At 54.9% G+C, this 17,012-nt stretch overlaps 1 protein-coding gene across 1 annotated transcript; it reads left to right on the forward strand.

Moving 5' to 3' along the window:
• Positions 1 to 1,198: 1,198 nt before the first annotated feature.
• Positions 1,199 to 13,242, forward strand: LOC133361883 (uncharacterized; the record flags this gene model as incomplete). The annotated part of the gene is made up of 5 exons (XM_061580864.1): positions 1,199 to 1,442; positions 3,002 to 3,060; positions 10,480 to 11,022; positions 11,235 to 11,353; positions 12,556 to 13,242. Coding segments are annotated over 5 exons (1,112 nt in total), but the record flags the coding sequence as incomplete, so codon positions are not given.
• Positions 13,243 to 17,012: the final 3,770 nt, after the last annotated feature.

Here is a 17,012-nt window from a genome sequence, read left to right on the forward strand (position 1 = left end):
CCCTCTCCCCCCACCACTTCCCCCCACTCTCCCCCCCCCCTCCCCCCCACTCTCCCCCCACCACTCCCCCCACCTCCCCCCACCACTCTCCCCCCACTCTCCCCCCCCCCCCCCACTCTCCCCCCACCACTCCCCCCACTCTCCCCCCACCACTCCCCCCACTCTCCCCCCCCCCACTCTCCCCCCACCACTCCCCCCCTCTCCCCCCACCCTTCCCCCCACTCTCCCCCCCCCCCCACTCTCCCCCCCCCACTCCCCCCACTCTCCCCCCCCACTCTCCCCCCCCCCACTCTCCCCCCACCACTCCCCCCACTCTCCCCCCACCACTCCCCCCACTCCCCCCCCCCCCTCTCTCCCCCCACCACTCCCCCCACTCTCCCCCCACCACTTCCCCCACTCTCCCCCCCCCCACCTCTCCCCCCACCACTCCCCCCACTCTCCCCCCACCACTCCCCCCACTCTCCCCCCCCACTCTCCCCCCACCACTCCCCCCACTCGCCCCCCCCCCCACTCCCCCCCCCCACTCTCCCCCCCCCCCCTCATCTCCCCCACCACTCCCCCCACTCTCCCCCCACCACTCCCCCCACTCCCCCCCCCTACTCTCCCCCCACCACTCCCCCCACTCTCCCCCCACCACTTCCCCCCACTCCCCCCCCCCCACTCTCCCCCCCCACTCTCCCCCCCACTCTCCCCCACCACTTCCCCCCACTCTCCCCCCCCCACTCTCCCCCCACCACCCCCCACTCTCCCCCCCACCACTCCCCCCACTCTCCCCCCCCACTCTCCCCCACCACTCCCCCCACTCTCCCCCCACCACTCCCCCCACTCTCCCCCCCCCCCACTCTCCCCCCACCACTCCCCCACTCTCCCCCCACCACTCCCCCCACTCTCCCCCCCCCCCACTCTCCCCCCACCACTCCCCCCACTCTCCCCCCATCACTTCCCCCCACTCTCCCCCCCCCCCCACTCTCCCCCCACCACTCCCCCCACTCTCCCCACCACTTCCCCCCCTCCCCCCCCCCCCACTCTCCCCCCACCACTCCCCCCACTCTCCCCCCCCCCCCCGAGGAGCGACGCGCGCGCTTCGCAGTTGCCACCGTCACCGCGACAACAACAACCCACGGGGCGGCAGCACAGCAGCAGCAGCATGGGCCTCCTGCCGCACAGAGTCATGGCCTCCCGCCACCCGCGTCCCCAGCGCTGTGGCTGCTGGCGCCGCTGGCGCTGTGCGTACTACTCCACCACCAAAGCGCGGCCTTGACTCTGTGCGGGAGCCAGCTGGTTGACGCCTTGGCGTTTGTATGCAACGGGCGAGGCTTCTACGCGGCACCACCAGCTGGCGTGCAGCGGCAGCGGCAGCAGCTAGCGGCATCACAGAAGCGTGCTGCCTGCGCCTGCTCGCTGCTCGTGCTGGAGCGCTACTGCGCACAGCCGCAGCTGCTGCACAAGAAGCAGCAGCTGCACAAGAAGCAGCAGCAGCAGAAGCAGCTGCAGCAGCTGCACAAGCAGCTGCAGCAGCTCCACAAGAAGCAGCAGCAGCAGAAGCAGCCGCTGCACAAGAAGCAGCAACAGCCCACGCGACTGGGCAGCACGCCGTGAACACAACAACAACAACAAGACGTTGAAGTAAATGAAAATGTTTATTCCTTCTGTGAAACACTAACAAGTACATTAATAAAATGAGCGGAAGCCCTAAAAAAAATAGTGACACGTGGAGTTGTATAGAGTGAGGAGGAATTAGGTAAGACGAAGCATTGAAAAAAGACAAAAAAAAACGACACGATGAACGAATCAATTTGCCGAACACACCGAGCATTTTGTTACGTTGTGATCGTAAAGACACCAAGAAGACGAGGAGGAGAGTGACAGAGGCAGGGAGAGAGGACAGGAGGGGGGAGAGGCCAGTGAAAGCGGCAGCAGCACCACTCAGTCACTCACTCACATACTCACCCACTCGCTAACCTACTCACCCACTCACTCACCTACTCACCCACTCACTCACCTACTCACCCACTCAGTCACTCACTCACATACTCACCCTACTCAGTCACTCACTCACATACTCACCCCACTCGCTCACTCACCTACTCACCCACTCACCTACTCACCCACTCACTCACCTACTCACCCACTCACTCACATACTCACCACTCACCCACTCAGTCACTCACTCACAAACTCACCCACTCAGTCACTCACTCACCTACTCACCTACTCAGTCACTCACTCACATACCCACTCACTCACCTACTCCCCCACTCGCTCACTCACCTACTCACCCACTCACCTACTCACCCACTCACTCACCTACTCAACCACTCACTCACATACTCACCCACTCACCCACTCAGTCACTCACTCACAAACTCACCCACTTCAGTCACTCACTCACCTACTCAGTCACTCACATACCCACTCACCTACTCCCCCACTCGCTCACTCACCTACTCACCCACTCAGTCACTCACATACCCCACTCGCTCACTCACCCACTCGCTCACTCACTCACCCACTCAGTCACCTACTCACCTACCTACTCACCCACTCAGTCACTCACATACTCACCCACTCGCTCACTCACCTACTCACCTACCTACTCACCCACTCACCTACTTACCCACTCACTCACCTACTCACTCACCCACTCACTATCCTACTAGCCCACTCACCTACTCAATCACTCACCTACTCACTAACCTATTCACTCACCAACCCACTCACCTATTCACTCACCTACTCACTCACCTATTCACTCATCTACTCGCTCACCTACTCATCTACTCACTCGCTCACCTACTCACTCACCTACTCACCAGATTGCCGTGGCCACGTGCCGCTTGCTCCTTCTGTCACGATTCTTGACCGTCAGCCATCAAAGTCCGCGAACAAATGGGCGACAACAACAACACAAAAATAATAAAACACACACTTCCATCGACATATCTAAAAAGGTCGAGCGAAAATTCGCGTTTGTGGCCGGTGTCCCATGCTGTGATCAAAGCCCGGCAAGTGGCGTTGGTGGCCACGCTGCTGCTGCCTGTTTAGCGAGCGCTGCGGCAGGCAAGCAGCGAGGGTTGGTGGGTCACTGAACAAACGCTGCGAATCTCCCTTCAACGCGGGCGTCGAGGAGGAGGAAGTCGCGCTTCCTTGGCTCGTCGTGAGAAAGGCGGTACAGCCAATGGACTGACCTCCGTCTGTTACCGTCTGTAACGGACGGGGGGGGGGGGCAGGGGGTGTCGCTACCATTAAGGAGCGTGGGTTTTACTTCGGGTGCTCCACTTTTCTCCCGCTTGTATGACGGACGCCCACATTTAATTGTCTTAAACAAATCTTAAGATGAAATAAGTATAACCCGTAAAAACAAAGTTTTTCACTATAAATCCTTTATATGCGTGGCAGCTAGAGTCCTCTCGTCCTCTGGCTTGAGATGGCTGCCACCTATGGGTCAGATGATTGTCAGTATTAAGCAATTGGTAATTAAATATTTAATTTGTTTTCCCTAAACAGTGTAAAATTTGGAAAAAAATTTCACGAAAATTAATTGTCTCGCACAACGAGTCTGTGTGCAAAATGTCAGCTCGATTGGATCACGGGGAAGTGGGGTTAAAAAACGACCGACAGATTTGCACGGTCGTAAGCAAGCAAGCAAGTGAACTTAATATAAAGGATTTAAAAAAAGAAGCCGATGAAGCGGCGAGCACCCCTCGTGAGAAAGAGCAGTTGGACTCAGCGTTGTTATTACACGTGTACGACACACCGGCTACCTGAGGCAGTGCAACAAGTGGATTGCAAGATACAGCTGTGATGTGGAATTTGAGTGTTCTCCCTGAGTATCTATCGATTTTGGTCCAGGCACTGTTTACCGCGGGGGCTAAAACGTTCACCCTGTATTTATGTATTCATGTTAGACAATCATTGGTGACTGGGTTGAGGTTATAAACCCTCTTACACCTGAGAACTTGCTTTACTCACGGGTGGTTGATACTCAGATTCGAACCCAGGCTCCCATCGGTCCCGGGGGCTTGAGTCATTAACCCCCCTCTCCTCCCCTCCCCTCCCACCGGGGCACTCGGCCAGAACGCCGTTGCAAGTTTATAGGACGGGGAAATCGGTTTGGTTGATCATTGACCTTCCAGCCATCAAAAGGTTGCAGCAAATCCTCAGCGCCAAACAAGCGGCACAATTTCAGTTGATTAGAAGGGCCGCGGTGGGGGTGGCGTGTAGTGGGAGGGGGTTGTGGGAGGTTACCTCGCCACTGATCCAGCAGTAGCTATGAGACGTTAACTCCCTCGCCACGTGTGCAGGAGGCCGTGGGTTCGATCCCGACCCTGACGCCTGCTGCTGCATATTTGGAGTTCGCGTGCCTCTCCTTCTCCCCGTGGTCGCGTGGATGTTTCTCCCGGGTCCTCCGTTTAAACAACATCGTGCTGTACTGGCAACGTTAACAATCACACGATAAGTAAAAACCACACAGCCGCAGCATCGCCCCAAACAGCGGAACCACCGCTGACTAAACCCGCGTGCGCGTGTCAGACTCGCGCAATGAGAGCGGTGGCGACAAATACCAACTGCGATCACGCTGGTCAACACACTTTGTCTGGCACGAGGTATTCCAAGGGTTTTAATGTAATTTGGACTTTTGCAGCTGTTCTATACTAATTTCAGGGTGCTGATTCCAAATCTGGCATCAGTTTTGTCTATCACATCAGGTTTTTGAAATATCAAATATTGCATTTTCAATAAAAACTGCGGAAGAAAAATATTAAATGAATGTGGATATCTACATAAAATTATATTATAAACACACTATCCTAAACATACAGCACCATATTTTAACACTAAAGCAGTCACTGACTCGCAACGACTTGCAATCATAAGTGACAAGAGTTAATTTCGGGTAAAATCAATGAAAATGGGGTATGCCGATAGCATAAAATGAGATGTGATGGAGCAAATCTGAGATCAGATTTGGAATCGGCACCCTGAAATTAGTCTAGAACAGCTGCAAAAATCCAGGCCAGAATTTTTTTTTGTTGACCAGTGTAATTATTTGATTTCTGAGATGCCGAATCGGAGCCATAGAGCACAGGGTTTTTGTTTTATTGTCGTAGTTTTGTAATGGCTTCGTTCGTGGTGCGTGCCCGTCGTCGTGGTAATGAACACGGCGTGTTGTGTTCACTAAAGACAATTCCGCTCGTGCACAATGTTACAGGAAGCGCAGTTTGAAGTAATTCGGTACAAACTAATTGAATTGAGTCCACGGCCACGTGTATTGGCGTTTTTTTTGTTAGTTTTGTTAACCAGCCGAGATCCCATTGTCATCTGCAAGGGGTGGGGGAGGGGGGTAAATCCCCAGATCGAGCGCGTTTGTACGCCACAGAATCCGCAAGTACGCGACGGAGTTAGGCAACAGAACTGCCTCTCTCCCGCGGAGACTTGTTTTTTGCTTCGTTACTCGCACATCCCTCTGATCCTCGAGGGCGCTGGGTCCACACCAACATCTCCCAACCGCAGCCGCTCCGATTCTGCCTTTTATTTTTTTTGTGTTGCCGTGAATTTCCGTGGCTTATTTTTTTTTATTTCCCAGCGGATAAGGATATTTCCCCCCACCGCCCCCCGTGTCAAGTGTATAACAGGAGCACTTTTCTAATAAACATTTTTTTTTTAATATAATAATCTGTAATTGTGGAGTGCTTTGATGTTGTCTGCCGGCCGTGTCGCCCTTGAAAAGGAGGGCTTGTCAGCTGGTCCGGGCTTTCCTCGTCCAGTGAAACTTCTGAACTTCTGAAAAAATAGAGCTTCGTAGATCATCGGATTTCTCAAATTTAAAATAATATTCTGATTCGTATAACTATAGACACACAACGTACGGAGGAGCGCTGTGTCCATGCCCTGCTGCTGGATGAATGCCTCCCCCTCGCCGTGGGCATTGTTTGACCATACTTCACCACGCTGGTCACCGCGGGGATGTGGTGAAAGGCAACCACGATGTGGTTCAGATGTGACTCACCGCTGATGTCAGCAGTGGCCGGGAATTGAAACTCAAGTTGCTGGATTTGCAGCGGAGTGCTGTAAACTAAACTAGAAAATAGTTAAGTTTAGTTTGTGTACATTTTGTAAGTGATTCGATTACCTTTCCTCTACTTAGGACTTCTATTGCGTCTCTGTATCGTTTGTTGTTGGCACGTTCTGACCTGCCCCGACTGGACATCTGTCTAGAAGAGCTTTATCGCTCATCGGATTCCTCCAGTATAAACATTCTGGTTGTGTGCGCTAACAACTGCGCCACCGCTCCACGCCGAGCGCTCATGCTGCCAGCTCGTGCATTGTGTGCACACGTGGTGGTCACACACAACAACGCGTCTCATGAAGACAAAACACTCAGCACGTTCGTCAACAATGTTGTGGCCTTAAAATAAAACAAATTAGATGTTGGCCAATGGAATTTGCTGATATCACACACACACACATACTCTTAGGTTGATTTTCTTTCGGTAAAGCCACGTAGGTAAAAAATTTAAATTAATAAAAGTAAAATAAAATAAAAATCACGACATTTCAGTTTGTACAAACTGAGTTGCAGTGGTGATGGTGGTGGTGATCATGGTGATGATGGTGGGGATGATGGTGGTGATGGTGGTGATGATGGTGGTGGTGATGGTGGTGGTGATGGTGGTGGTGATCATGGTGATGATGGTGGTGATGATGGTGGTGATGGTGGTGATGATGGTGATGATGGTGGTGGTGATGGTGGTAGTGATGGTGGTGGTGATGGTGGTGATGATGGTGGTGGTGATGGTGGTGATGATGGAGGTGGTGATGGTGGTGGTGATGGTGGTGTTGATGGTGGTGATGATGGATGTGGTGATGTTGGAAGTAGAGGTCGTGGTGTTGGTGGACGTTACAGTGGTGGTGGTAATAGTGGAGGTGGTGGTGATGGTAGTGATGGAGGTGGCCTCACCACCACCACCATCACTCACCACCACCACCCTCACCACCATCACTCACCACCACCACCCTCACCACCATCACTCACCACCACCACCCTCACCATCACTCACCACCATCACTCACCACCATCACTCACCACCGTGATGATGATGATGATGAGAGAGATCGAACCCACGACCTCCTGTAGACCAGGCGAGGTGGTCAACATCTCATAGCCACCGTGATGATGATGATGAGAGAGATCGAACCCACGACCTCCTGTAGACCAGGCGAGGTGGTCAACATCTCATAGCCACCGTGATGATGATGATGAGAGAGATCGAACCCACGACCTCCTGTAGACCAGGCGAGGTGGTCAACATCTCATAGCCACCGTGATGATGATGATGAGAGAGATCGAACCCACGACCTCCTGTAGACCAGGCGAGGTGGTCAACATCTCATAGCCACCGTGATGATGATGATGAGAGAGATCGAACCCACGACCTCCTGTAGACCAGGCGAGGTGGTCAACATCTCATAGCCACCGTGATGATGATGATGAGAGAGATCGAACCCACGACCTCCTGTAGACCAGGCGAGGTGGTCAACATCTCATAGCCACCGTGATGATGAGAGATCGAACCCACGACCTCCTGTAGACCAGGCGAGGTGGTCAACATCTCATAGCCACACGGAGCCATCGGAACGGATAATTTAATCGATGATAATCGATCATCAGAGAGAGGGAGACACGCAAAACGATGATTATAATCGATGGGAATCGATTAGCAGAGAGAGACGCGCAAACCAACGATTAGAATCGATGAGATTCGATTATAATCGATGAGAATCGAACAAACGATTCCCGGTGACGTCATAACCCGGAGACCATCGCCAAGTTCAAGATGGCGGCACCCAGGTTGGAGGTTGTTGTTGTGGTGGTTGTAGTGGTGGGGTTGTAGTGGTGGTTGTAGTGGTGGTTGTAGTGGTGGTGGTTGTAGTGGTGGTTGTAGTGGTGGTGGTTGTGGTGGTGGTTGTAGTGGTTCTTGTGGTGGTTGTTGTTGTGGTTGTTGTTGTGGTGGTTGTTGTAGTTGTGGTGGTAGTGGTGGTTGTAGTGGTGGTGGTAGTGGTGGTTGTTGTGGTGGTTGTAGTGGTGGTTGTTGTGGTGGTGGTTGCAGTGGTGGTTGTAGTGGTGGTTGTTGTGGTTGTGGTGGTTGTTGTGGTGGTTGTAGTGGTGGTTGTAGTGGTGGTTGTTGTGGTGGTTGTAGTGGTGGTTGTAGTGGTTGTGGTGGTGGTTGTAGTGGTTGTGGTGGTTGTTGTGGTTGTGGTGGTTGTTGTGGTGGTGGTTGCAGTGGTGGTTGTAGTGGTGGTTGTGGTGGTGGTAGTGATGGTTGTTGTGGTGGTGGTGGTGGTTGTAGTGGTGGTTGTAGTGGTGGTTGTTGTGGTGGTAGTGGTGGTAGTGGTGGTTGTTGTGGTGGTGGTAGTGGTGGTTGTTGTAGTGGTTGCGGTGGTGGTGGTTGTTGTGGTGGTTGTGGTAGTGGTGGTTGTAGTGGTGGTTGTTGTGGTGGTTGTTGTGGTGGTTGTAGTGGTGGTGGTTGTTGTGGTGGTAGTGGTGGTTGTAGTGGTGGTGGTTGTTGTAGTGGTGGTGGTTGTTGTGGTGGTGGTGGTTGTAGTGGTGGTTGTGGTGGTGGTTGTAGTGGTGGTGGTGTTTGTTGTGGTGGTGGTAGTGGTGGTTGTTGTGGTGGTGGTTGTTGTTGTGGTGGTGGTTCGATCCCGACCCTGACGACGCTGCTGCTGCTGCTGTGTTTGGAGTTTGGAGTCTCTCTCCCCAGGATGTTAACTACATCGTCTGGTGTGCAGGACAATTCAGTAGTGGAAGAGGCAACAACACACACACTGACACACACACATTGACACACACACATTGACTCACACACATTGACATACACACACTGACACACACACATTGACACACACACTGACACACACACATTGACACACACACACTGACACACACACACTGACACACACACACTGACACACACACATTGACACACACACACTGACACACACACACTGACACACACACATTGACACACACACACTGACACACACACACACTGACACACACACACTGACACACACACACTGACACACGCACATTGACACACGCACACTGACACACACACATTGACACACACACATTGACACACACACACTGACACACACACATTGACACAAACACATTGACACACACACGTTGACACACACACATTGACACACACACACTGACACACACACACACATACTCACACGCACGCACCCACACACACCCACACACGCACACACACTCACACACACCCACACACACACTCACACACGCACTCACACACGCACACTCACGCATACACACTCACACGCACTCACACACCCACCCACACTCACACACACGCACTCACACATACCCACCCACACACGCAAACTCACACACACTCACACACACCCACGCACACACTCACACGCACTCACACCCACCCACACTCGCACTCACACTCACACACTACACATACCCACCCACACACGTAAACTCACACACACTCACGCAATGTCGCTACTACCAGCACTCCACCACCATCACCACTATCACCACCACCATCACCACCATCACCACACCATCATTACACCGTCATCACCATTACCGCATCACCATCACCACGCCACCGTCACCATCACCACGCCACCATCTCCATACCACCATCAGCACACTCACAATCATCGCACCGTCGCGATCTCTCTACGCCATTACCACACCGATACCAAAACGGCCACCATCACCACACCGTCGTCACCACACCACCGTCACCACCATCACCATCATCATTACCACCATCACCACTTGAGCAAAATAACCAGCGTCACTACATCACCACCCCATGCACCTCCGCTTGTCATGGTGGGCACTATAGAATGCGAACGTGGTTGCAACATACATCCATCACTGCAATCACCATCACCCACACTACCATCACCACCACCATTATCACCATCATCAACACCGCCATCACCCACACTATCACCACCATCACCACCACCTTTACCACCACTATCACCATCAACACTGTCATCAACCACACTATCACCACCATTACCACAATCACCACCGCCATCACCCACACTACCACCACCACGACCACGACCACTATCGCCATCACCACCACTACCACCATCACCACCGCCATCGCCCACACCACCACTACCACCACCACTGTCACCATTACCACCATTAACACCACGACCACCACCACTGTCACCACCACCACTAACACCATCACCACTATCACCACTATCACCACTATCACCACCACCGCCACTATCACCACCGCCACCATCACCACCATCACCACCACCACTATCACCACCACCACTAACACCACCACCACTATCACCACTATCACCACCATCACCACCACCACCATCACCACCACTATCACCACCGCCACCGCCGGCTGGAGCTCCGTGGCTCCGCTGGAGCTCCGTGCTGTTCAGCGGCTTCCTCACCGAGCGGCCAAGTGGCCACCGCCGCTTCTTTCGTGCTGCGTGGGGGCGACGGGACCGTAGCCCCCCTCCTCCAGTGCTACCGCAGCCCCCGGGAGAGCTGCCTGGCCTGGGGGGGCGGGGCGCCCCCACCCCCCGCCTCCTCCCGCTCCCCCACCCCGACCTGCCCGGCCCGCCTCGCCCGCCTCGCCCGCCTGCTCCTCCGCCCGCCGCCCCGCGTCCTGCCCCTCGGCGGGCTAGGGGCGGCGGTGGAGCGCTCGGACGCGCGGGCCCCGTACGGCCTGGCGGTCTTCGCCGACGCGGGGTACCTCGCCCTGGCCGCCGACGACGAGGCCCAGAGACGGGCCTGGCTGGGGGCCCTGCGGGCTCACCTCCTGCCGGCGGCGGGCGGCGGGGCCGGGCCGCCGCTGGCCGCGTGGGAAGGGCGGCTGTGGAGCCGCCGCGGGGCGGCGGAGGTGCGTGCGGGGCCCTGCCGCGTCTACGTCCACGCCGGGAGCCTGCGCTTCGCGAGCCCCGCGACGGGGCCACTCGCAGGCAGGTGGCGGCGGCGGCAGAGGTCGCAAGCGGGTTTTGATTCCCTACCCGTAGCCTACGCTAAATGAGTGACAAACGGTGACTCGCAGAGTCCCATCGACCCGCAGAGACCCACAGAGACCCACAGAGACCCACAGAGGGGGGTGCAGGCTGCAGGTTGTGGGGGGGTCTGTGGGCGATGTGCAGAGTGCCGCTTCCTTGTGTGGCAGCAGACGCCACGGCGGTGACCCTCAAGCTGGCGGACATCAAGTGCTACGGACACGTCCGCCATTGCTTCTCCGTCACGTGGGACACGCACTCGGAGCTTGGAGTTGGACGGATCCGGATGAAGGTACGACCTCGTCTCGATGTTTCTGTTGCACCACGGACACAATTCGTTCCCGAGGCCGGCGTTGACATAGAACCCCCGTGTAGCCTTAACAGACTGTAGGGGCAAGTGCTGTTAGCGAGCACCTATGAAGGCCGGAACGGCACACGAACGAGGGGGTGGGTGGCCAGCACCATGCCCGGCCGCCTTTGTCTCCCCAGTGGCGATGTTGACACACCGCACCAGGTACTCATTTGAGGCTGAGTCGACCTAGGGGAGGCCCAGGACTGCACACTCATGTTCACACACGCAAACACACACTTTCACCCGGTGCCAATACCAATCCTCGCCATTCGCCACTAAGTGGCGGTGACGTCACCACGGCGCTTGTGCCAGGCCATGTGCACCTTGAGGCCACGTGAAGTATCGAACGCCCGCTGGCAGGAGGTCACGGGGCAGACCCAGCAGGTGCCACGGGTCGACTGACCGAGATGACTGACTGATGCACCACATGTGCCTCCTACTACACGCGCACACACACTTTCCCAGTGGCGATGTTTACTACACACCGCACCAGGTACTCATTTGAAGCTGAGTCGACCTAGGGGAGGCCCAGGACCGGTTCAGATAATCATCACTGGTGTTGGCCGTGAGCGGGAATCGAACCCGGGTCTCCAGGTTCATAGCGCAGCGTAGCGCTAACCGCTACACTACCGCTCCCCACACGCACGCACACACATAGACACACACGCACACACACACGCACACACATAGACACACACACGCACACGCACGCACATAGACACACACGCACGCACACACGCACGCACACACGCGCACACGCGGACACACACACGCACACACGTACACGCACACGCACACACACGCACACACGCGCACACACGCACACACACATAGACACACATATAGACACACACACGCGCACACACACACGCACACACACACATAGACACACACGCACACACGTGCACACATAGACACACACACGCACACACACGTACACACACACGCACACACGCACCACACACACACATGCACACACACACACGCACCGCAGCCCGGTCGCACGTGACACCTCACGGAGGACGGATCGCTCCGCTTTGTTTTGTCGCCGTGACTTTGTGACGACCCGCACCGCCGCCCTGCCGCAAAGAGCTTTGCAGCTCACCGGATTCCCCTCCCTCCCTCCCCACCACGAGCCGCAGCTGGAGGAGGGTGCGGCGGCGGCGGCGGCGCTGCACGGCGCGGTTCTGCGCGCCCGGCTGAGGCTGCCCAGCCACGAGCTGGGGAAGGAGGACGACGCAGGAGACGTTGAATGTCAAGCCGCTGGGTCCAAGTCAACCGAAAATTGAAATCAACCGGCCCCTCGGGCGACCGGGGAAAAGCATTCCGTGAGGACATTTAGCCAGAGCCGGCGTGCTGGCAAGGCCTGGCTATGTGAATTCAGACGAAAGCCTGTCGTGCAGGTGGGTGTATCGCCCTACGTGGCTGTTATTGTACGGCGTGTGGTGTCGTGGTTGTCTCGGCTAACTTGATTTCTCGACACGCTCCGGACAGGCTCACGGAGTAACATACACGCCGGGCCACGTAGAGCTTTGCCACCCGTACAGCCACACCGGCGACGTACAACTCTATAGCTGGCTGGCTGTGCGACGACGACGACGACGAAGAGACGGCAGTGATGACAGCGACGACAGCCTTGACCCGAGACCACCACGACAGCCCCAAACCCCCACTTGCCTCTCCCTTATATTTGCCCAGCGTGGCCACGCCCACCTCTGGAACTCTCTCGCTGGTTCCAGGAGCTTCCCAGTGAATCCCCACCTTGAGCCTTGCCCCAGTTAACGTGCCCCTTGTGGGTTCGGCCGTTGTATGACGCACCCGCACCTCTAGTTAACCCCCACAGTCAACAGGTTTTTTCTTGGTTCTTTCAGTAAAGTCGTCACGTAGAATGGAAGTAATAAAATAATAAAAATAAAACATTAATTAATTCTCACGAATTTCGGCCACAACGCAAGCAGCCGTCCTCAGGTGAAGAGGAACAGGTCTGTCGGGGGGCGTGGTGAGCAGTGTGCGCAGTGACAGGTGGCAAACCCCGTCACTGCGCACACATTTTGTGAGGGAATAAAATGGGCGCCAATAAACGTCAATTATATTTTGCGACAAAAAAAATGGCGGATTTGATTTGTCGCGCGATTGCGAAGGGGGGCGAGGGGGGCCACGTGCTGCCGTACGAGGGGGAGATCCCCGCCACGGGAGCCGCGAGTCTCCCGCGGCGGGGATCTCCGGCCGATGCCAAGTCGCCGCGTCTGCAGTGAAGTGCCGTCTCAAGAGAAGTGCGCCAAGCCGTCGTTACAGATTCTTAGGTTTTTTCGGTAAAGTCACCAGGTAGGTAAAAAATTTTAATTGGTAAAATAAAATTAAAATCGCTTCCGTCTTCAGGTGGAACCGTCACAGCACGACAGCTGTATCAAGTGAGAGAAATTCCAAGAACACAGTACTTGTATATATACTGGTTGAGGGTGGGAGGAGCCAAGGTAGGCCCTGAATATTATTGTTGTGAGGTTCGGTGCGGCTGAAGCACGCTGTTAGGAATGAGCCTTTGTTGTGTAAACTGGGTGCGGCTGATGTACACTTTGACACCGACAAGAAGGTGCCATGACGGGACACCACGCACTAAACCTTCATTTCAAACGTAAAAAAAAACGCCACGCAACGCCGAACACGAAGAGATACTCCGCCGTAGTTTTCCCGACCACTTTGTGGACTTTTATTGAATGCAAATGTAGTGGTGGTATTGACGTGCGCCGGCAGTGATGGATCACGGGGCGCGGGGTTGGGCACGCGGTGTGGGCGTGGCATGGACGCGCGCGCCGGTGGTGAGGCGCGCTCACACAAGCTGGGAAAAGAGGATCGTAGCGAGTGCGCAGTGATTGGTCAGATAAGTGGGTACTCTCAGCGACGTCCGCAGGAGGGGGTATAAAGGGGGACGCGCGAGAGCACTCGTGGTCAGTGTTAACCAGTTGAAGACGGGGTGGAGGAGGTAGGGGCCCGAGACCCCTAGTCCCGCCGTCCTTGTGGGGACCGGGGCCCTGTGTGGCTCGGAGCCGAGACTGGGGGGACCGTAGTCCGACGCCCGTGTGGGTCGGGACGGTGGTACCCAGAGCCGAGACGGGCACCCCGGCTGGGTGTGTCCCGGAAGGCTACGGGGCGTAAGAGCCCGTGTCAGTACAGCTGAGTGGGTGTTGGTCACCCGTGTAGCTGAGTGGGTGTTAGTCACCCGTGTAGCTGAGTGGGTGTTGGTCACCCGTGTAGCTGAGTGGGTGTTAGTCACCCGTGTAGCTGAGTGGGTGTTGGTCACCCGTGTAGCTAAGTGGGTGTTAGTCATCCGTGTAACTACAAGTTGGTGAAAATAAAGAGTGTGCTACCCGTGAAGTCGTCTCCTGCCGAGTTACTACTTTACACAAACAAGGACTCGGACCAAGCCCCGTCCGCTCTCAAAATCCGGCAGAAGTGAAGCGCCATCTTGGGCGAATCGCAACCTTTGAAACGTCATAAGGGGTAAGCGAGAAAACAATCCGTTCAAGACCCACAGACTCATCACACAGAGACCCACAGACTCACCACCCAGAGACCCACAGACGCATCACACAGAGAGCCACAGACTCGCCACACAGAGACCCACAGACTCACCACACAGACCCACAGACTCATCACAGAGACCCACAGACTCATCACACAGAGACCCATAGACTCATCACACACAGATTCATAGTCTCACCACACAGAGACCCATAGACTCATCACACAGAGACCCATAGACTCATCACACAGAGACCCACAGACTCATCACACAGAGACCCACAGACTCATCACATAGAGACCCACAGACTCATCACACAGAGACCCACAGACTCACCACACAGAGACCCATAGACTCACCACACAGAGACCCACAGACTCACCACACAGAGACCCACAGACTCATCACACACAGATCCATAGACTCATCACACAGATCCATAGAATCACTACACAGACCCATAGACTCACCACACAAGAGACCCATAGATTCATCACACAGAGACCCACAGACTCACTACACAGAGACCCACAGACTCACCACACAGAGACCCACAGACTCATCACACAGAGACCCACAGACTCATACAGAGACCCATAGACTCATCACACAGAGACCCATAGACTCACTACACAGAGACCCACATACTCGCCACACAGAGACCCACAGACTCGCCACACAGAGACCCACAGACTCACCACACAGAGACCCACAGACTCACCACACAGACCCACAGACTCATCACACGGAGACCCACAGACTCATCACACAGAGACCCATAGACTCATCACACACAGATTCATAGACTCACCACACAGAGACCCATAGACTCATCACACAGACCCATAGACTCATCACACAGAGACCCACAGACTCATCACATAGAGACCCACAGACTCATCACACAGAGACCCACAGACTCATCACATAGAGACCGACAGACTCATCACACAGAGACCCACAGACTCATCACACACAGATCCATAGACTCATCACACAGATCCATAGAATCACTACACAGAGACCCATAGACTCACCACACAAGAGACCCATAGATTCATCACACAGAGACCCATAGACTCACTACACAGAGACCCACAGACTCACCACACAGAGACCCACAGACTCATCACACAGAGACCCACAGATTCACCACACAGAGACCCACAGACTCATCATACAGAGACCCATAGACTCATCACACAGAGACCCATAGACTCACCACACAGAGACCCACAGACTCACCACACAGACCCACAGACTCATCACACGGAGACCCACAGACTCATCACACAGAGACCCATAGACTCATCACACACAGATTCATAGACTCACCACACAGAGACCCATAGACTCATCACACAGACCCATAGACTCATCACACAGACCCACAGACTCATCACATAGAGACCCACAGACTCATCACACAGAGACCCACAGACTCATCACATAGAGACCGACAGACTCATCACACAGAGACCCACAGACTCATCACACACAGATCCATAGACTCATCACACAGATCCATAGAATCACTACACAGAGACCCATAGACTCACCACACAGAGACCCATAGACTCATCACACAGAGACCCACAGACTCACCACACAGAGACCCACAGACTCATCACACAGAGACCCACAGACTCATACAGAGGACCCATAGACTCATCACACAGAGACCCATAGACTCACTACACAGAGACCCATAGACTCACCACACAAACCCACAGACTCACCACACAGAGACCCACAGACTCATCACACAGAGATCCATAGACTCACCACACAGAGACTCATAGACTCACCACACAGACCCATAGACTCACCACACAATCCCATATATTCACACAGAGACCCATAGACTGACCACACAGAGACCCATAGACTCATCATACAGAGATCCATCGACTCACCACACAGACCATAGACTCACTACACAGGACCCATAGACTCGTCACAGAGATTCATAGGATCACCACACAGAGACTCATAGACTCATCATACAGAGTCACATATACTCACACAGAGACCCATAGACTCATACAGAATCCCATATACTCACAGAGACCCAAGACT

Source organism: Lethenteron reissneri, unplaced genomic scaffold (genome assembly GCF_015708825.2).
Source record: "Lethenteron reissneri isolate LAM-NWPU_2019-01 unplaced genomic scaffold, ASM1570882v1 scaffold_1275, whole genome shotgun sequence".
NCBI classification, from domain to species: domain Eukaryota; kingdom Metazoa; phylum Chordata; class Hyperoartia; order Petromyzontiformes; family Petromyzontidae; genus Lethenteron; species Lethenteron reissneri.